General features: G+C 40.3%; 2 protein-coding genes across 2 annotated transcripts; both read left to right on the forward strand.

Annotated features, from left to right (window-relative positions):
* Positions 1-5,634: 5,634 nt before the first annotated feature.
* On the forward strand, positions 5,635-11,312 carry LOC311007877 (ribonucleoside-diphosphate reductase subunit M2-like). Its single transcript, XM_084001264.1, has 10 exons — positions 5,635-5,834; positions 6,111-6,179; positions 6,750-6,893; positions 7,033-7,149; positions 7,438-7,571; positions 8,529-8,623; positions 8,787-8,920; positions 9,030-9,134; positions 9,886-9,999; positions 10,900-11,312. The coding sequence occupies exons 1-10, from the start codon at positions 5,745-5,747 to the stop codon at positions 11,050-11,052; spliced, it is 1,155 nt and encodes a 384-aa protein (XP_083857390.1). The 5' UTR covers positions 5,635-5,744; the 3' UTR covers positions 11,053-11,312.
* A 1,113-nt stretch (positions 11,313-12,425) lies between these two features.
* On the forward strand, positions 12,426-21,578 carry lgals8a (galectin 8a). Its single transcript, XM_084000288.1, has 9 exons — positions 12,426-12,504; positions 13,957-14,045; positions 14,790-15,000; positions 17,443-17,565; positions 17,659-17,709; positions 18,466-18,492; positions 18,815-18,903; positions 19,426-19,591; positions 21,164-21,578. Exons 1-9 carry the CDS (start codon positions 12,466-12,468, stop codon positions 21,311-21,313), a joined length of 945 nt encoding a protein of 314 aa, XP_083856414.1. The 5' UTR covers positions 12,426-12,465; the 3' UTR covers positions 21,314-21,578.
* Positions 21,579-21,856: the final 278 nt, after the last annotated feature.

Genomic DNA, 21,856 nt, shown 5'->3' on the forward strand with positions numbered 1-21,856 from the left:
TCTCTGAAGGTTGTAAAAGCTATTGTTTTCACTTTTTATACGCACAAACACGGCAGGAAAATAGTTGAAATGAAACTATAACAGAGTCTGTTTACATTTACAAGTGATTTTTTAGCCCGAATGACTGGTTTTTGTGCCTTTTTTCATTGATAGTCTGAAACCGTCCATCGTTCACAGTTATAGATATTTATTTCAAATCTATTTGTATGGTCTATATATATAGATATAAATCGGTGTGTGAAAGCTCCACTTCAGCACTTTCAACTGGTTTTCTCAGCTCGTCTCTGCATGATGTCTAAATGAAGTAATGATAGTATAAATATGCTCACGGACTCTAGAGGGTTTTAAACTAAAATATATATATATAATATAATATAATATAAAGCAAATGTAGACGTCAGCGTCCAGGTTTGCATGTAGGAGAGAAGCAAAGAGAGCATGTCGAGGAAAAACTGAACATGAGAGTTTTGAATGGAGAAGAAGTCGCCAATTTTTTTTTTTTTTTTTGCTTTCTCAAAGTTTAAATGCCAAAAAATAAATAAATAAATAAAATACTCAAACGTTTTCTGTTATCTGAGGTCAGATCGCTGCTGGACCAAAGCCATATTATTATGTCCTCATTCACCTTCTGCTTCTGTTTTCATCTCGACTTCACCTTCCTCCGACATCATCGTCACCTCTGTGTCCTGTTGCCGTGGACATTTAATCCAGAATAAGCTAGTCCGGTGCCAAATGGACGTCCGCCTTCAGCTGCAGTCGGACCACGACCGACTGTTTTTTTTTTTTTTACAAATCAAGTGGCTGATCTGGGCAATGTAGTTGTCAATGTGGAATAATGAGGACAGACTGTTAACCTCAGAAGTGCTAACTGACCCGGTGTAAGAACATGGAACATCTGTAGGCCTACACCCACAGTTCATCAGCACCGATACTGCCAGATGTTCAGCTGCTGCCCACTTAGTATACAATTTTGAATTTCCTGTCACACCAGAATTTAAAAGGATAGTTCAACATTTAATCAAATTCTCCTATGAGACAGAGTTGTTTTGTTTTTTGTTAGAGGCAAATGCAGCCGGAACTACATTCCAGACACGGCTGCTGAGCGGAGGGATTTCAAAAGCGCAAGTAGCAGAGATTTGCTTCATGTGTCCTAATGTTACATAATGTTACATGATTATCTCATAGCGTGGTGAATGTGCAGGTCACAACTTGTCCACCAGAGCGTTTTGGAGTTGTTGGATTGTGTATTTGATGAGTTTGATGAGCGACAGGCGACCTGTACCGTTCACCTCCATTGTGTTCACTGAGCAGCTCACGTCTCTGCTCCGCCGATCTCAAAAACAACATGCATGCACCGATAATTAAAGGTTAATATGAATACAGGGATTAATGCGACTGGCGGATTTGCCAAAATGTTGAACTATCCCTTTTAAAATGACAAAATCAGCAACGGGTTGAAAAACAATCCAGATGTAATTGCACCAGTTACCAGCAGTCATTAAACTGAACCTGAACAAAATGAGTGAATGGATAAAATGGAGGAAGCTAACGTAGCCTAGCTCCAGCTGTTTGTCATCATCCAGTTTCATTAAAGCTCTTCTGGTAGAAACACTGTACAACGTTTCAGTAAAGTGTGTGAAGTTATTCCCCCTCCTGGTGTGACCAAACAAACAAACAAAACTTTATTTGACATTGTAGTGAAACACAAAGACGTGTTCTGAGATAAACATTGTGTTGTAAACTAACACTTACACTGCAAAAACTCTTTCCAAGAATATTTGTCTTATTTCTTGTCAAAATGTCTCAATTTTAGTCTAAACTAATCTCTTTCCACTTAAAATAAGACTCATCACCTAAAAGTTAACGTGTTTTTAGACAGTTTTCACTTGTTTCAAACTAATTTTCAATTGAAATACGGTACTAAGTAGAAAAATCTGCCAGTGAAAGCAAGTTTTTTGTGCTTGTAATATGAAAGAAAAACTTGCTCCACTGTCAGATTTTTCTACTTATTTCAAGTGAAATTTTTGCTTGAAAAAAGTAAAAAGTGTCTAAAAACAAGCTACTTTTTAATATGATGAGTCTTATTTTAAGTATAATTAGATTTATTTTGACTAGAAATGACATTTTGACTAGAAATAAGACAAATATTCTTGGTAAGATTTTGAATTTTTGCAGTGTAAAAAGTTGCGTGGTTCACTTGTTTTCAGCTGATGGGATGTCCTTGTATCTTTTCTTTATTGTGTTTCTGAAACCAGTTCTTAGTGTTTTCATTCAGCTGCTATGACAATTAAATGCTGCATTACATCACGTAATGAGGGTCACAGTGTTTAAAGCCAATTTCAGGGGAAAATCTGAACTAAAGAGATGAAAATTTTGTGGATATATATATATAATGCTCTATAAGTGGCACAGGTCTTTACATCCCTAAACATAAAGATAATACACTCTTATATATAATTGACATAGATTTTGAATATTTGATCTTCCCTGCCATAAATAAGTGATTCATTTCTTCCTCTCTTCTTTTCTCTGAATCCAGGTCACAGTATTATATTGTTTTAAACGGTTGGGACAAAAACATGATACTGTATTTGTCACTAAATCCACGTTCTTAGAAAAATAATAACTCTAGGCCTTATAGTTCCAGCTGTGGTCTCTTAGATGTAATTTGATGAAACCGTGTGGCAGCTTTCAGCGACGGGAGATATATTGACAAACAATAAATGCCTTATTTTTTTATTTTAGTTAGATCTGTTTGTCAGTTAAAAGAGACAAAAATCCACCCAGCAGCGTCGCATAAAGTCGCCGAGATAAAGTGAAAATAATAATCACTGAAGCTTCAGCAGAGACGAACTTTGGTTTTCCAGATGATGTCCAGATGTGGCTGCAGGACTTTATGAATGAGTCACTCATCGTGTTACCTTCACTTTTGGTGATGATGTTATTCTTCCAATCAGCACTGGAGACACAGAAATGCTCGATTGGATGATTGTGTGCCGCTTTGCATTCTGTAGTAACGGTTAAAAAAAAGAATATAAAAATAATAATAATTGCTTAAGAATAAATGTGCACAGATTGTACTTTTGTGCCAAGACCTTGTCCTCCACCTCCAGCTGTTGTATTACCAACTGTGGATTTCAATAAAATACACTTTTTTAAATGGAATAATTTCTGCTTTTTGTGTTTAAAGCATAGGAAAGACTGGGGATGGTTGCAACAAGTCTTATTTCTCCAGTCAGACACATGCTCACCAAGACTAGAGAAGACATACCAGTATTCGGCATCAGCTCCTGCTTGTACTGAGACAAAGTTGTTTTGGAGGTATGAAAGTAGCTTGTTTCATGAGCTGCATTATTGTCATACTCTCCTGACCTTTTGTATGAGTGAATCCAAACGTACCTCATTCAAATCACTGTTTTGTTGACTATGAAGCGACATGGTTAGCATGTGTCAATGTTAGTGTGCGTAGCTCCTAGTACATGATGTTTTGGCATGGCTGAACAACTTGTTGCAACTTCCATTTGAATATGGAAATGCATATGTTAAAACAAATGTATAAAATTTAACATTCTTAGCTTGAAATAGGCACAATTTATCTGTTTTATTCCTCATGATGAACAGAACAGCCAATTATATGAAACCACAAGAGACTAATGGTAAAGATAAACAAAATAATTCCCAAAATAACTTGTTTGGGGTCAGTTACAACGTCTGAATTCTTCCATTCAAATAAATATTGATGTCATATGTAACCATCTTTAAATGGCATGGCTAATTAGCAAACACAAGGTTTAATCTATAAAAGTTTGGTGAGCCTGGTCCAAATAGTCTCTGAGTATCTGAGAAAAATGTGTGTTGCTACTGTCCCCAGTCTCTAGTAATTTTTTTTTAAATCAGGTTCAACTTCACAGACCCTGAAGCCTAAAACAAAACCTCTGTTCTCTGGTGTAAATAAAAATAAATGACTAAAAAGAGGGGGGAAAGCATTAAACAAAACAAAAAAAGTGGAATAATATCTTGGAATTTGAAAATTAGGGCGTAAAAGAACAAAAATATACAACAGAGGATTCAAATGTGTCTCTAAAATGTTCTCTTCTTTGTTACAGAGTTTTCTTTCTTTGTCCAAAAACTAAACATAATGGCGTTGCCCTCCTGACCCAAATATGTCAATCATGTTGAAAATTGCGCGGTCATCCTGGTCGCTAGGTGGCGGTACAGACTGTGACGTCGGGGTCGTTCTCTTCCCCGAGCAGCCAATCAGAGCGCTCGGCTCTGCAGTAACCTGGATACAGTTGCTATGCCAGCAAGCTTCGCCTGCAGCGGGGAAGAAAATGTTGTTTTTACAATTTGCGTCTGATTTTAGAGGGAAAATGAAGATTAAACGATTAATTCAGTGGCTGAAAAGTGAAAGAATAAAAAGGTACAAGGTGTTTTAACCAGTAGAAACACAGAGAGACAGGTATTTTAATGTGTTTGTTGTATCGAAGTGACGGATAAGAATCTAGGACGTGTTCTTTTGTTGTCTGTCTGATATTTCCTACAGCTTTTTAGGTCCAAAATAGTTGAAGTCAGCTCTGGTTTTCGTACTTGACAACACGTATATCATCTTTAAATATACAGTTATGATCATATGTGAGTTGAAAAATTATGTTTGGCGCTAAATGTTCATGGTGACAACGCCTTTCCGTGATATAAACAAGAAAAAGCGCGGTAGCGGGAAACTGACCAGAGATAAAACTATAAATAAACTCATACACGTGTAATGATCACTTTACTGAAAGGTTGAATAAAAGCAGATGGATGTCAGACGTGTTGGCATACTGGGATGAGAATAAAAAGAAAGAACAGGTCGTTTCATTTCTCCAGTCTAACTGAAGGAATAAAACATGCACGTAAAGACAAAATATTGAATATTTTTTTAGATCACTTTGTGTTTGCATGGCTGCTATTTATATGTAAGAGTTATTCTGAACTACCTAAATACAAGACATATGAATAATGTCTTTTATATTTCTCCTTTTCCGCCAATGTAATACGGAAATCATTTGTTGAATAAAAGTAGGTCATGTCAGACCATGGATGTATTAGTGTCAGACATACTGGGATGGATGGGGATAAAAGTAAAGAAAATTTAGATATTTAGGCCACTTTGTGTTTGCATGACTGTTATTTATATATAACTGTCATCTATAGGCCGGTTTAAATACAAATTAAACTTGTTATCTCTTGTATTTCTCTTTTTCCGCTAATATCTTAATACGGAAATCAGATGTACCGACTATAAATGTTCGTTTTAACTTCATGACTTTATGTTTTTCAAGGGTTAAATGACAGTTTAACGTCTTTCAGTCTAAAATCTTCGTCTTCTTTGTCTCAAAAACGTTTCGTAAACGCTCATTTCAATAGTTTTGTAACTTCGGTTTCTGCTCATTTTGTAACAACCTCCCGCACAAAGAAGACGTTTGAATTTCCCGCAGCTCTGCGGGTGTCACGTGGGCCCGGCTCGCAGCCTGATTGGCTACGTCGCTGCGTCAGTTTAAAGAGCCGGCACGAGCTGCGTTCCCATTGGCCGGCAGCGTTCTAGCGCCAAGATTTCAATAAAAAGGCGACGCGGACAACAGATTCCGCTTCAGTCTCTGTTCTCCGTCTGTGTCTGCTCTTCGTTAGCTTAGATTCACTCTTTCTTTCCTCCTTTTCTACTTTTAGTTTCTTGTTCAGTTTTAGTTTATTTATCTAAAACCAAAATGCTCGCTGCTCGCTCTCCTCTCTCCGTCAAGGACGAAAACAAACTCAGCATCCAGACCAGCAAGATGTCGCTGGACAAAGAAAACACGGTAAGAAGAGGAAACAGTTTATCTTTTATCTTTTTCACATTTTATCTTTTAAATCTAAAAACTGTTTCAGCTTCTTGTTGGTTTATGTTTTAAGTTTAAGTGAAGTTTGGTGTGTTGCGAGGTTTCAACTCGTGGCAGCCATTTTCTAAACAGTTGACCTCGATTTACCTGGATTTAATCTGTAATTCTCATGACTTGATTGAATCAAACGTATCGATTAGGTATCGACACTAGTTTTCTGGTCACTTGAGTGATTTCTGGTCATTGATCTTTCAGCCTCCGAGTCTCAGCACCACTCGCATCCTGGCGTCTAAAACCGCGCGGAAAATCTTCGACGACTCTGAGGTGAGTGAGAGAAAATGAGCGGAAACCTTCAGGATGTTCAACTGATCGATCAGACCAGTGATCGATAACGTTACTGATGTAAAAGTCAGTGATCTGGTAGTTTTTTATCTGGTTTATTGTGCTCACGTGGCGCCTAAATTCTTAATTTCTGGCGCCAACGTGGACAGTTGAACTGTCACTGTGGAAACTCAGCTGAGTCCAATACAGGTTTTAATTTATTGATCAGAGATGATCAGACATGTTGTTTTTATAAACTGTCCAGGACATGAACAGTTATTATTGTAACACTGGAAGGTTTTTATTTATTATTTCTAATCGGCAACAGATGATCAGTGATTATTGATCCGACATGATTAATCCTGAGTGTTATAATCTTCATAAAGGAGAAAATGAATATGTAGAAGATGTGAAGCTTTTTAAGTTTCTGTCAGAAGATGCAAAGATGCAACACATTATGATTATATGAGCAGAAGCTGCAGCCATTTTGTATTTTATAATTGATGTGATTTTATTTATTATTTGTGTCTTGAACCAAACAAACTGAGTGTGGTTGGTGTGTTTTGTTTCCAGTCCAAAGCGGTGAAGAAGAGCAGCAGCGAGGAGGAGCCTCTGCTGAAGGAAAACCCTCGTCGCTTCGTCATCTTCCCCATCAAGTACCACGACATCTGGCAGATGTACAAGAAGGCCGAGGCCTCGTTCTGGACGGCAGAGGAGGTTAGTTAGTGTGACTGACCGCCAGGCGCCGGCGCTGCAGCGGTTCAGTTCCCGTGTTGTTATGTCATGTGATGTGATGTGATGTGACCCCCCCCTTGATGAGGCGTCGTCATGGTAACGGCGTAACGTGTCTGTGCAGGTCGACCTGTCCAAGGACCTGCAGCACTGGGAGTCTCTGAAGGACGAGGAGCGCTACTTCATCTCTCACGTGTTGGCCTTCTTCGCCGCCAGCGACGGCATCGTCAACGAGAACCTGGTGAGAAGCAACGACCTGCAGCCTCACAACTCTGATTGATTATTTATTTATTTATTATTACACATATGAACATAAAACTTCAACCATTCGTCATAATTCACATCGTTATTGTCTAGAATTGAAAAGAGTTGTAACTAAAACAATTAGAGAAACAAGAAAAACAACACAAAACCCCTGATTATCGATCAGTTATTGGTTTGGTATCGGCTGTGACTCTGACCAGCTGTCACCACCAAACATCAACCATCCCATAATCCTCATCCTGTCGTTTCCCCCGGCGACCACCAGGTGGAGCGCTTCACACAGGAAGTGCAGGTGACGGAGGCCCGGTGTTTCTACGGTTTCCAGATCGCCATGGAGAACATCCACTCGGAGATGTACAGCCTCCTCATCGACACCTACATCAAGGACCCCAAAGAGAGGTGAGACCCCCCCCCACCTGGATGCTGCGTTCACAGACCCTCGGAGAGGATGTAGTTTCTAAATTCACACACTACAGAAGTAAATACATAGTTTACTAGGTAATTTTATTTGTATAGCCCGTTTTTACAGTTTGTCTCAAAGGGCTTTACATGGCATCATAACAACATCCTCTGTCATGTAGTCAATGTGAGGGTCTAAGGGCAGTGTGTTAGAGCTGTGAAGCAGCTTTAGTTTTCCTGAACTGTAGTAACTCAGGTCTGTGGTGATGAGACGCGCAGGGGTACGGACCTCAGCCGGTGATGGGGGCTGAGTGCTGCTGCAGACTCTGCTCAGAGGACGAGTGGTTCACTGACAGACGACAGCAGCACGACACAGACGCCAAACTGAACAGACCTCAACACCAACTACTGGAGCACTCAGCACACTTAGTTTAACTCTTCTATTTATTTAGATTAGGGGACGACGGCTATGAATGAACATTGTACAGATGTAAATGTACCAGATTGTAGACACGACCAGTTTCTTTCTGTTGTTTCCAGGCAGGTTGTTAATTATAAGAAAGACATGAAAAATACAGAAAACCAACACAAGGAAACAAAATACTGATTTAACGAAGAACAAACCTTCAGGATGTTCAACTGATCGATCAGACCAGTGATCGATACTCATGTAAAAGTCAGTGTAGTAGTGTAGTTAAATCGGGTAGTTTTTTTAATCTGGTTTATTGCGCTCACGTTGACCTCAGAGAGTACGTAGTTGTCTGACGATGCGTTCACTGACCCTCAGAGAGTATGTAGTTGTGTCTAACGATGCGTTCACTGACCCTCAGAGAGTGTGTAGTTGTGTCTAACGATGCGTTCACTGACCCTTAGAGAGTATGTAGTTGTATCTAACGATGCGTTCACTGACCCTCAGAGAGTGTAGTTGTGTCTAACGATGCGTTCACTGACCCTCAGAGATTACCTGTTCAACGCCATCGAGACTCTGCCGTGTGTGAAGAAGAAGGCCGACTGGGCCATCAACTGGATCGGCAACAAGAGCGCCAACTTCGGTAAAAGCTGCTTCCTGTGACGTCATCACCTCCTCTGTGTGTGTGTGTGTGTGTGTGTTCTCCTGATCGATCGGGTCGGTATTGATCCGTATTGATCGGTTATGGGTCGGTATTGATCCGTATTGATCGGTTATTGATCGGTCTGTGTGTTATTGATCCTCAGGAGAGCGAGTCGTGGCCTTCGCAGCAGTGGAGGGAATCTTCTTCTCCGGTTCCTTCGCCTCCATCTTCTGGCTGAAGAAGCGCGGCCTGATGCCCGGCCTGACCTTCTCCAACGAGCTCATCAGCAGAGACGAGGTGACGACTCGTTAGCGACCGACCGACCGTCTGATCGATAACAACCGATCAATAATCAATAATCTCAGTCTGTCTGGATGTGTTTAATGTGACCGTGTCTCTGCTTCAGGGTCTGCACTGCGACTTCGCCTGCCTGATGTTCAAACACCTGCAGAACAAGCCGTCGGAGAAAACCGTCACCAGCATCATCAGGAACGCCGTGGAGATCGAACAGGTGATCACAGAACGCCGTCCATCGTCGACGTGGCCGCTCCCTTTGTTTGTTTGTTTGTTTGTTCGTTCAGTGTTCTTACGGATCCTTAAAAAGTCTTAAAAGGCATTGAATTCATTAATCTAAAAACAAGGCCTTAATTGGCATTAAAATGTCTTAAATCAATTTTTCAAACGTCTTAAAAATGTTAACACTTGGTAAGTGGGATTTTATGATTGTAATTAGTCTCAAATCTCAAAATAATTGGTAACATTCCCACATAGAGAAGTTAGTGGCAGCCGTCACCGCTAAATTTCTCACCGCCACCTGCACCCGAGTCAGTTTTTTATTTTTTGGGACTTTTTATGCATTTATTTTGAAAGGACAGCTGCGGAAAACTCGTGAACTCAAATTTATTTTAATGCGCATCATTTCCCAGTTATTTGAATCACTTTGGATGGAAACAAACAGCACCGACGAGCAAACGTGTCCTTTTAGTTTATCATCTCCTCTCCACAACTACACAGCTGTTAAATGATGTCACTCACTCATAGCCCCCCCCCCCCCCCCCCCAATCATTCATGTATCAGTCACTTTACCTTGGACCATAGGAAAGTGGATAAAATTGTCCCTAACTCTATGTAATAGATGTGGTGACGTGTCTTAAATTTCATTTCAACTGGCTTTAAAAACGTCTGAAAAAGTCTTAAATTAAACTTGGTTTAAGCTGCAGGAACCCTGTTGTTGACCTCTTGCTGTTGTTTGTGTTGTTCAGGAGTTCCTGACGGAGGCTCTGCCCGTCAAACTCATCGGGATGAACTGTGAGCTCATGAAGCAGTACATCGAGTTCGTGGCCGACAGACTGATGCTGGAGCTCGGCTTCTCCAAGGTAACGGCTCATAGTACACAAAGTTTATCTGTCACATAATTACAAGTATTTACAGTGAAATTCTTATGAACCATTTTGATTTTTGGGTAAGAATATTAAAATATATAAATAGTTTCTTCTATTTAAATTTTCCACTACCTCCATTTAATGTTTTTTTTAATTAACTAATTATTCTAAGTAAAATAAGTGAGAAATGAAATCAGAGAACTAGAATCAAACAGAGAACTGGTTGTACAAAGAGGCTTTTTAACTCCCAGTACAACAGTTTTTATTAAACTGTCATATAAATTATTTTTTCACTGCTAGTTTTAGTCTCATTTCAAACACTTTCATACTTAGACTAACTATCTAAAGTGTGTGAGTGCGTTCACACTGACAAGTTTGTCAAAATGCAGTGAACTGTAAGAACCTGGATGGTTCAGTCATAACGGTCCAGAAAGAAGTTGTTCACGTTAACGACAGTGTTTGATTTGAGATGACACTGTCTCTAAATCCACACTACAGAAGTAAATCCATAGTTTACTACACAACAGTGTGTTCAGACTGAGAAGCAGCAGCTTTAGTTTTCATGAACTCTAGTAACTCAGGTCTGTGGTGATGAGACGCGCAGGGGTACGGACCTCAGCCGGTGATGGGGGCTGAGTGCTGCTGCAGACTCTGCTCAGAGGACGAGTGGTTCACTGACAGACGACAGCAGCACGACACAGACGCCAAACTGAACAGACCAGAACACCAACTACTGGAGCACTCATCACACTAGTTTAATTATTTAGATTAAGAAGGGCGTTTATGAATGAACATTGTACAGATGTAAATGTACCAGATTATAGACACAGCCGATTTTCCGAGTACAATACCGTAACCTGACCTCTGACCTCTGCTCTCTCTGTGTGTGTGTAGATCTACCGGGTGGAGAACCCCTTCGACTTCATGGAGAACATCTCCCTGGAGGGAAAGACCAACTTCTTTGAGAAGCGAGTGGGCGAGTACCAGAGGATGGGCGTCATGTCCGGCCCCACGGACAACACCTTCAGGCTGGACGCCGACTTCTAGAGGACGAAGGAGGACGAGCAGCCGCGACGCACAAGGACACACACAACACGTCTGCAGGACGGTTGTTGGACGATCACTGATATTATATATTGGACCTAATTCTGATCCAGGGGGTGAACAGGTGGTCGTCTGACGGGTGTTTGACATAATTTAAATAAATCAACTTGAAGATGAAGATGAGGACGCAGCAGCCCGGGAGTCTGGACCTTAAAGTCTTCTCTTGGACCAGAACCCTGTGTTTGTCTTTAGGTTTCTTTAACTTTTTGTTTTTTAATGTAAACTAACTTTATAGTTTGTGTTTTTATTTTTTATAAAACTGCTATATTAGTATGTTTTTATAAGTTTTATGGTTTACTTGTACAGATATTTAGTAGGGTTTTTTGTAATAAAAATTTTAAAAATGAAGCACCAGAGACTCTGTTCTGTTCATTGTGTCAGATGAAGGTTTTAGTTCTAAAACACAACTAAGATTTTAAAGACTTTTTAATTGTCTAAAGCTAAAATGAAACGTTTTTAGAAATATTCTCTCTTCTTACAGGTCTTGGCTGATAAATATTAATGCACAGTAAAATACCCTAACAAGAGGGGTGGGAGGTGGATAAACTTAGTGATATAAAACAACAGCAATGGCTCTAAATTGATATTTTTCTTTTTTAAATTATTATTCCGGTCTGTTATCAGCCACATACACAGGTTATAACTATTGGTCAGTTGCTGTAACATTTACAGTTTAGTCATTTTCATCAGACTGTGACTGAGGATGAAGTCCCAGTTTTCTGCTAGGTCATGATAAACTAAATTAAGCCAAAAATAATTAAAGCTCATGTGATTCATGTGACTCATGTGAAACTGCTAAAAGACTTAGAAACACTCAAGCTGCTAAAAACGATAAACTTCTTCCCCTGAGAGGAGATAAAATAAATGACTTGAATTCACTTTAAATGAATAAACGATAAAATAAATGGTTGTTTCTTTCGTTTTATTGTTGGAGTATAAAGTATAAATCCACTGAGCCGCTGTGAGTCTGTTTGTTCTGTCTGATAAAACTGGGTTGAAGTTAATTATTCATTATTGAAGTCAGAAGACGGAGCAGCTCCCAAAGCTCTGCAGTCTCAAAGGAGCGGACAGCTACGTCATCACGCTGCCTTTAAATCTACTTAAATTAAATATTTAAACAGCAAATATCTCTTAATCTTTATATATTTGGTTACAATCGTGTGTGTCAACGATTTAAATCACTCACTTTTTTATCTTGTGTTTTGTTTTCACTGTTATCTCACGTGGGTTTAATCTTCCGTGTCCACTCCTTGTGCCTGTGCACCGTGATGACGTCAGACCCGGAAGTAAACAGAACAACGAACCCACCGAGCCGCTCGTCTGCGTCTCTCTCCGCTGTCCTACTTCTCCGACAAAATGTCCATTTCAAACCCGAGACAGACGTTTTTAAACCCGGTAAGACTCCACATGTCTCCGTCTGTATTATTATGACACATTTCGATTCAATTTCTTCATCGTCTTTGCAGTTTAATTGATGGTTTATCCCGGTGAGCGGGTCAGCTAACACGTTAGCGTCGCGCCCAGTTTAATTCTCTGTTATGAGCTCCGATGTGTCTATATGTGTCTGTGCTGCTCTGAAAGTGTAAATACTGAATAATGTGTGTTAATCTGCTCCATTATATAACTTTATTATGATCAAAGCTGCTCAGTTTCTCAGGGCGGAGGCTCAGACTCTGTGGCAATAAATAATTATTCTGCTTGAATGAACCTGAGCCGAATCATTTACAGTAATCCATAAACAGACTCAAGTTTGTTCAAGTTGCCATTAAACGTTTTTTGTTACAGAAGATAAAAATTAAATTTTCTAGTGTTGGTTTGTGAGGAGGTGACAGTTTGTGACGTCAGTCTGACTTTGTTTGACATTTTATTTAAATAATTTCAGTGAAAATCCAAACAAATGAACTGGAATTAACTTGTTCCAGCTGCAAATATTTAGTTTCCATCAGTGTCAACAGAGTTTTAATGAGTTTGAACTGTTGGACTCGTTACAAACAATACAAGACGGGTGACGTCACTTTTTCCTCAGGGGGATGGGGGCGGTACCTACTTGTTTTTTTCTTTTCTTCTTTACTTTTGTGACGATATATGAACAAAATAAATCGATTAATTGAGAAATAATCATTGATACCCGCGGCCCTAAACACTGGAGTGTAATTGTGTGAACTGACCTCTGACCTTTGTTCTCAGATTACATTTTCAGTGAAATGAAACTAAAATAATAACTCAACATATACAGCAGTCACTGTTTGGACTGGATCATGTATCATTCGTTGGATTAATAATTAATCTGAGACGATTACGGATGAGTAGATTAATCTTTTGTTTATAAAAATGTCCAAATGTGTGTAGTGAAAACACCTTTCTTCCAAATCTGAACCCAGAACACAAAGTTATTCACATTATTCATCACATCATCATCAAATCTCAGATCACACTTTAGAAACAAGAACCAGTAAATTCTGATTTGTTTTTTGTATTTTTGGCTGAAAAAGATTAAATAGGTCGTCAAACTAGAACGAGCTGCAGTTTAACATTAATTCATGTCATGTAAAGTTGTGTGTGAGTGTTTATATATTTTTAGGGCCTTTTTTGCCTTTAATTGACAGGATAGTTGAGAGAGAGAGACAGGAAATGGGGGGGGGGGGGGGGGGTGACACGCAGGATAGGGCCGCTCTGCGCGGGATTCGAACTGGGGCCTGAGATGATTTAATGTCTAGTTTTACAGCTGCAGGTTTATAAAGTTCACAGACAGTGAACGCCTCAGAGCTTCATTCACAACACCAGCAGCAGTCTTGTGTTTTATAAACTGATATAAATAACACAGAATCGTCTCTGTCCCGTCCACAGACGGTTCCCTTCGCGGGGACGATCCTGGGCGGTCTGGTGCCGGGGGAGATGGTTCTGATCCAGGGCTCGGTGCCGTCGGGCGCCGACAGGTGAGACACACTGCAAAAAGTCAAAATCTTTCCAAGAATATTTGTCTTATTTTTTGTCAAAATGTCTCATTTCTAGTCAAAACTAATCTCTTTTCACTTAAAATAAGACTCGTCACCTAAAAAATTAAGTTGTTTTTAGATCATTTTCACTTGTTTCAAACAACTTTTCACTTTAAATAAGTAGAAAAATCTGCCAGTGAAAGCAGGTTTTTTTTGTGCTTCTACTAATAAGGAAGAAAAACTTTCTCCACTATCAGATTTTTCTACTCATTTCAAGTGAAAAATGCTTGAAAGAAGTAAAAAATGTCTAAAAACAAGCTACTTTCTATGTGATGAGTCTTATTTTAAAGTATAATGAGATTTGTTTTGACTAGAAATTACATTTTGAGTGTGACTGAAGTGTGTTTACTACAGGACAAACTGACTCTGGTTTAACTCTGTGAAGTGTGAATGAATTCCGGGGCGGTGCGTGGCGCAGTGGGTAGAGCGGCCGTCCCATGTTGAGGCTACAGTCCTGGCCGCAGGCGTCCCCGGTTCGAATCCCGCGTCGGGCAGACCTTTCCTGCGTGTCCTGTCTGTCTCTACTGTCATCACTATCAAATAAAAGCAAAAAAAGCCAAAAAAAATATACTTAAAAAAAAAAAAGTGTGAATGAATTCCTGCTGCATTAAAGGGTTATTACATTGTTCATTTAATCTGGTCGACACCTGAACGTTCCCGTGGTCCCTCTGCGTGGTCTTGCAGGTTCCAGGTGGACCTGACCTGTGGCAGCAGCGTGAAGCCGAGGGCCGACGTGGCGTTTCACCTGAACCCGCGGTTCCAGCGGTCGCGCTGCGTGGTGTGCAACACGCTGCAGAAGGAGCGCTGGGGCCGCGAGGAGATCCTGCACCAGATGCCCTTCACCGTCGGAGCCACCTTCGAACTCATCATCCTCGTCCTCACAGACCGGTTCAAGGTAAAAGTCCAGACGGGAGTTGGGAGAAGCTCCATGCTGTGTTCACTGACATCTTGTAAAAATAACCTCGGTCAGAAACATTCAGTCAAACCAGCTGAACCTGTAGCTGAAAAAACAAGATGACTTCAACGTCCATTTAGTGGCGAATCTGGAGCTTTCAGTCGAACCACACCAAACTTTTAGGAAAACAAGAAGCTGAAGTAGAAACATATTTTTAATTCTCTCTAATGATGAAGATCAAGTGATGTGATCAACAGCAACTAAAGGGCTCAAGGTTCGTCAGTGATTTAGATCAGAGCTGCAAACAGGAGTCGACCAATCAGACTGATACAATACAGACTGAGGTGTGTGTGTGTTCCCACCAAGGGGGCAGTTGTCGGTCTGAGAAGTGAGGCTCACTTCCGTGTTCAAAAAACTGCAATCCTCTCGGCTTCCTCTGGGGGCTGGTGTCAGAAAGCAGCATTCTCCATAGACCCCCATGTTAAAATCGCAGATTTTACATCCTCAATAAACATGATCAAAGCCTGGTGTCAGAACGTTTTTTGGTCTCAACCGATAGTTTCTACCCCCGCACACACTCTGAGGGGGGTGAATTTTATTTAACTCTACCGTTTTACTGTTATTAGGTTTAAAATTCTGGCCAATTAGGGCGCGGAAACATTGAGTGACAGGTCCAGAGACCGCTGCTTCGAGGCCAGTGGGTAGGCTCTCGGCCGGCTAACGGCCGCACCGCTCCAAATATGGAAATTAGACTCCCACTAAAATCCAAGATGGCGCAGTTCAAACCCCCGTAGTGGAGGCACAAAATAGACTCCCCCAAACCAATGGGTGACGTCACGGGTGCTACGTCCATTCTTTTTACAGTCTATGGTTCCCACGCGTCCTGGAAAACCTGGAGGATGGTCATAGAAAATGAGAAAAAAAAGTCAAACGTCCAGGAAAATGATTGATCAGACTGTGACATCAGCACTAGAGCACTTCAGATCCACTAAGGAATTCTTTCCCAAAGAGAAAGCTAGAGAATTTGAGTTGACAAGTGTCTCCAGTGTTGGACGTGTGTGGTGGGATTTTGAAAAGCTGAGTAGTCGTCAAACAAGACGAGCTTCTAGCTGGTTTCTTACACCTGCAGGTGGACGACGTTCCCAACAGCAACAGCCAGAGGCAGAAAAGCGTAAAGACACTGAGACAAAAGCTTAATAGACACGTCATAATGTTTCAACATCCTTCCGATCTCTGACAGCTGCCTTTTACATGGTTTCACGCTACGTTAAGCGTAACATAAACAGCCACAGGTTTCTAACATACAGAGTTTTACAACCATAAAAAGATCGTATAAGGGAAATGGCCGATACAAGGAGCAGCAGAGAGATGTTGTGAGCGTGGTTTAAAAACAAAACCAACATGTTTGTGCTGTCCTATGATGAATTTGTCATAATTTCTAAGCGTGTAAGAGATGATTTCATAGATAAGTTAGAAAAGAAAAACACTCATGTACATTCAAAAAGCAGCAGAAGCCGAGTCTGAGAAAGTTAAACAAGGCAAAAAAAAAGAAGTCGTAACACGGTCTTCTCCTGAAATAGAAGATATATTTATCCAGGGCTACAAATTAAAGAGACAACGTTTCTAGTGACTGGCTCTTCATCAGGTCAATGATATGAACAGTTACATTCAGGTGCTTCTCATATAGTTTTTTTGGGAGTGGTGAGAAAAAACACAAATGAGTAACACACAAGATGATCATGAAAACAAGAAATCCATAAAATGAGTTAAATAAACAGACGTTCAATACAATATAGCATCATAAGTATCAGAATTATCACATTATTTATTATTTGTAACAGTTCTATACTATACTGTACTATTAAATATGTTGATTTGTGATTATTCTGATACTTATGTACTTTATTGTCTTGAATGTCTGTTTGTTTAACTCATTTTATGGATTTCTTGTTTTCATCATGATCATCTCACCACAACCCCCCAAAAAAACACTATGAGAAGCATCTGTCGCTCGAAACGTTGTCTCTTTTAATACATAACCCTTGAATAAATGTATTTTCTTTCTTTTTTTGCCATAGATAAGTTAGAGAAGACAGAAACAAACTGGTTAAAGGTACAAAATAAGGTGAAACTGTGGAAAAGAAGAGTTGTGCAAAACATGAATGAGACGGAGGATGTGATGTAGTAGCATGTTGTCAGACTGAAGCAGCTGAAAACGTCTGATTTCAAGAAAAGAGCAGGAACCCTGAGTACAGACTGAGCTGTGTGTGTGTGTGTGTGTGTGTGTGTGTGTGTGTGTGTGTGTGTGTGTGTGTGTGTGTGTGTGTGTGTGTGTGTGTGTGTGTGTGTGTGTGTGTGTGTGTGTGTGTGTGTGTGTGTGTGTGTGTGTGTGTGTGTGTGTGTGTGTGTGTGTGTGTGTGTGTGTGTGTGTGTGCGCTGCAGGTGGCCGTGAACGGAGCTCACCTGTTGGAGTACAAACACCGAGTGGATCTGGACCGAGTCGACACTCTGAACATCTCTGGCAGCGTCAAAGTGGAGGCTGTGGGCGTCCTCCCCCCGAACTCTGTGAGTCTCTCACGTCTCACGTTGTTTTTTAGTATTTTTAAATTCATGTGATGAAACTTGTGATGAGTTGTTTCTGGTTTTTTGTTTTTTCAGACTTCAGTTTCTCCTGCGGTGAGTCTGAGCAGCCAGGAGTCAGAGATGAACGTAAGCACCGAGGATGAAACAGCTCAGTGTCGTTATATTATAAACACCTAGAACAGCTGATGACATTAAAGGGATAGTTCAACATTTTTGGCAAATTGTCCCATTGCCATAATCCCTATAGTCATAGCAGTAGGTTCGTTACCTTTAATTGTCGGTGCAAGCTATTTTTAGAACGGCGGAGCAGAGCCGTGAGCTGCTCAGAGCTACGCTACGGAGGCTCATGGGATTTCTTGGTTTCTCTCATCAAACTCATCAAATACACAATCCAACAACTCCACAACGCTCTGGTGGACAAGTTGTGACCTGCACATTCACCACGCTATGTTGTCTTAGAGGTAAATTCATGCAAAATAGCTCTGTCGGGGGCAGTTTTTCATCAAGCAGTCTCTGTATTTCCCTCTAAAACAACTCTGTCTGGTAACGTTGTGTTATTATCTCATAGCGTGGTGAATGTGCAGGTCACAACTTGTCCACCAGAGCGTTGTGGAGTTGTTGGATTGTGTATTTGATGAGTTTGATGTGGGAAACCAAGAAATCCCATGAGTAGCTCTGAGCAGCTCACGGCTCTGCTCCGCTGTTCTAAAAATAGCTTGCACCGACAATTAAAGGTAACAAACCTACTGCTATGACTATAGGGATTATGGCAATGGGCCAATTTGCCAAAATGTTGAACTATCCCTTTAAAATAATAAAGTAACAGTGAGTTATTGATGGTAAATAATGAAGCTTCATGTTGATCGTTTGTTTCTCTTTCAGCCCGTTCGCTCGTCGTCAGGCGACTTGGTGAGTTTGTCACTTTTCACATTAAAGCAGCGTCACATCTTTATGTTCAATTAATCAGTTGATTCATTTATCAGTTAATTGATTGGTTGAATTCCCTCAGCCTTCCTCACATGGCTTGTTTTACCAAGAGGTATTGATTATAACTAATAGTTTATTGATTGCATTGTGAACAACAGGTTACACCACACAGTGAAACCCACAGATGTTCAGATCTGAGTTTTTTGCTTAAAAACTGATCAATTAATTGCTAAATGAGTTATTTACAGCCAGTTATTGATTTCTAATGGATGCATGACTTCAGCTCTGGTCTGGTTGTGTGCAGGTCGTTCCCTTCAGAGGCGACCTGGTTAAAGGTCTAAGCGCCGGGCGAAGCATCACCATCAAGGCAGAAACAATCAACAAAGCAAAAAGGTAAAAGTCAGTGTTGTTGTACAAATCATATTTTCTTTTTTAAAGGGATAGTTCAACATTTTGGCAAATTGGCCCAATTTGGTTGTTTTTGAGGGAAATTCATGCTAAACTGCTGATGTGCGTTGCCTTCAGGGACAGTTTTTCATCAAAAGTCTCTGTATTTGCCTCTAAAACAACTCTGTCTGGTAACCTACTGCTATGACTATAGGGATTATGGCAATGGGGCAATTTGCCAAAATGTTTAACTATCCCTTTAACTAGGAGGAATAATGTAAATATCAAGACACATTATTATTATGAGGACTGGTAATGAATACAGTCATGGTCTTGGAAATTGTCTCACATTGGTTCGGTCTCAGGTGAACATGAGCGCTTTTATTTTGAAACTTTGAGGATATTTTCCTGATTTTACTTCATTTACAGTATTTTTTTCCAGTGATTTCAGTGAAAGCTGTGGAAACATGTGAACAGAAATGAGGTATTGAATATGTTAAAACCAGATGTTTGTGTTTGCTCCTCCAGTTTCAGCGTGAACCTGCGGACGGCAGGAAGCGGCGACATCGCTCTGCACCTGAACCCTCGACTGAAGTCTCGCTCCTTCGTCAGAAACTCCTTCCTGTCGGGTTGTTGGGGCCCCGAGGAAACAAAACTGGACTCGTTCCCCTTCGCTGCAGGACAGTACTTTGAGGTGAGGCCGTGACCTTTGACCCAACATGTAGAATTAGGAGGATGGAGGATGATTTCACTTCCTGTTTCAGTGCTCTCTGAGGAATAAACTGAGGAAATCCATGTTTGAAAAAGTTCAGGTGAATCTCAGACTTATTCTGGACGTCAGAGTGTGATTTATTAAAAAGCCTGGACTCTGAGACAGAAAACATTATGTCCTTTATAAAACGACTTACTATTATTGTTCTGGTTATTTTGAAAACACAAACACAACATAAACACAACACACATCATTGAAAAAGAGGACATGATTGATTCCAAAAACAAGAACTAAATAAAAAACGACAATGAACAATGGAAAACTAACTAAAACTAAATTGAACGTCAGATAACATCAGCTTAGTTTTAGTTTTCTTAGAGATTAAAGTTGCCACAGCTCAGTATGGGACGACTTGGAGAACAACCCACAGGTAGATAAGAGTGAATGGAACTTGATGGGAACATTATGGGATGCAACTAAAGGGGAAAAATCCCACAAATGTGGAAGTTCATCTCAGAGGTCTGACAGAAGCTTTCTCTTAAAACCTGAAAAACTAAGACTAAATAAAAAAACTAGTCAATTCCTCAACAATAAAAACTAAACTAAAACCGCTTCATCACTTGTTGAACTCACTAAAATTAAACTGAAATGAAAAAGCAAAATGAAACTACAAAATAAAAATATAAACTACTGAATATTTTAAAACTATAACAACCTTGGACCTTAAAGGGATAGTAGCATTTTTTTTTAAAGTGGGGTTGTATGATCTACAAATAGCCCCTAAGTACTTTAATTGCAGTAGAAGACTCTCTGCACTCCTCCCGTTAGCAACGCCAGCCCATAATAGCCCTGCCCAGACCCAAATAAACGGCCTATTTTCGCGGCCTAAAAGAGGTTTTACCTGAAAAAAAAAAACACAGTTCCATTGTTCGCTATAATATAATTTTTTTCCAGCCCTTCAAAGTGCAGGAAAAACACCGTTTTTATTTGGACCTAACCAACTCACATATCCCTCCGCCCAGGGTTAGCGCCTGTCCGATCAGCAGTTGGTTAGGTCCAAATAAAAACTGTGTTTTTCCTGCACTTTGAAGGGCTGGAAAAAATTATATTATAGTGAACAATGGAACTGTGTATTTTTTTTTTCCAGGTAAAACCTCTTTTAGGCCGCGAAAATAGGCCGTTTCTTTGTGTCTGTTCACAACACTGTATGTTGTAAATCTCTGGGCAGGGCTATTATGGGCTGGCGTTGCTAACGGGAGGAGTGCAGAGAGTCTTCTACTGCAATTAAAGTACTTAGGGGCTATTTGTAGATCATACAACCCCACTTTTAAAAAAAATGCTACTATCCCTTTAACAATGTTTATTAAAATATCTGACTGCTGCAGGAACAAAAGATTTTCTCAGTCGGTCAGTGGAGCGTCACTAGTCGTTCACTGACTAACTCATTGTGCAATGGATGAATAAATAAATATATCAATGTAATAAACGGCGCCCTGTTGGTTTTGACGCTCTGTTCTCTGCTCTTTGCTCTCCTCTCCGTGTGTTTCCTGTCAGATGATCGTCATGTGCGACGCGCAGCAGTTCCGCGTGGCGGTGAACGGCGTCCACCAGCTGGACTACAAACACCGAGTGAAGGAGCTGAGCGGCGTCGACCAGGTGGAGGTGGAGGGAGACGTCCAGCTGCTCGACATCAAAGTCCTCTGAGTCTGAGTGTGTGTGTGTGTGTTACTGTACCTGTACCTGTGTGTGTGTGTGTTTATAGAAGTGCCTGCTGCAGCAATAACAACCTCACACCCTCAAACTGAAACCACAGCAGTGTTGGACGTCAACGACTATAATTCATATTTAACTTTAACAAACTTCACTTTGTGTCCGAGGATCAATCAACGTGTCTGAACAAAAAACTCCTCTGATCAACCGTTTGTCTCATGATCAAGTAAATAAACCACATTAACCTGTTGAACTCTGACTCGCCGTTTGGTTTATGGCTTTTTAAAAATCATATTCACACTTTAAGAGCTCAGAATGAGGACATTTTCTGAATTAATCAATATTCCAGTGCTTATATCCTATTGTAAAACTGTATAAACACTAAAATGCAAAGATGAAAATGTTCCAGGCAATAAACTTATTATGCTGTTGAGGAACAGATTTTATACTTGAAGATGGAAAGTTTGTGTGCTTTATCAATAAATGAAATAAAGAATATTTGTCCCTCAGAACAGATACAAAGATTCAGGAATCTGT

The sequence above is a fragment of the Trachurus trachurus genome, assembly GCF_905171665.1.
Source record: "Trachurus trachurus genome assembly, chromosome: 24".
NCBI classification, from domain to species: Eukaryota; Metazoa; Chordata; class Actinopteri; order Carangiformes; family Carangidae; genus Trachurus; species Trachurus trachurus.

Coding starts and splice junctions, on each gene's coding strand:
- LOC311007877 (XM_084001264.1), top strand. CDS start 5,745: ATGCTCGCTGCTCGCTCTCCTCTCTCCGTCAAGGACGAAAACAAACTC. Junction 6,894..7,032: donor CGTTCTGGACGGCAGAGGAG/GTTAGTTAGTGT, acceptor GTGTCTGTGCAG/GTCGACCTGTCCAAGGACCT. Junction 7,150..7,437: donor GCATCGTCAACGAGAACCTG/GTGAGAAGCAAC, acceptor GGCGACCACCAG/GTGGAGCGCTTCACACAGGA.
- lgals8a (XM_084000288.1), top strand. CDS start 12,466: ATGTCCATTTCAAACCCGAGACAGACGTTTTTAAACCCG. Junction 15,001..17,442: donor TCCTCACAGACCGGTTCAAG/GTAAAAGTCCAG, acceptor TGTGCGCTGCAG/GTGGCCGTGAACGGAGCTCA. Junction 17,710..18,465: donor GCCAGGAGTCAGAGATGAAC/GTAAGCACCGAG, acceptor TTTCTCTTTCAG/CCCGTTCGCTCGTCGTCAGG.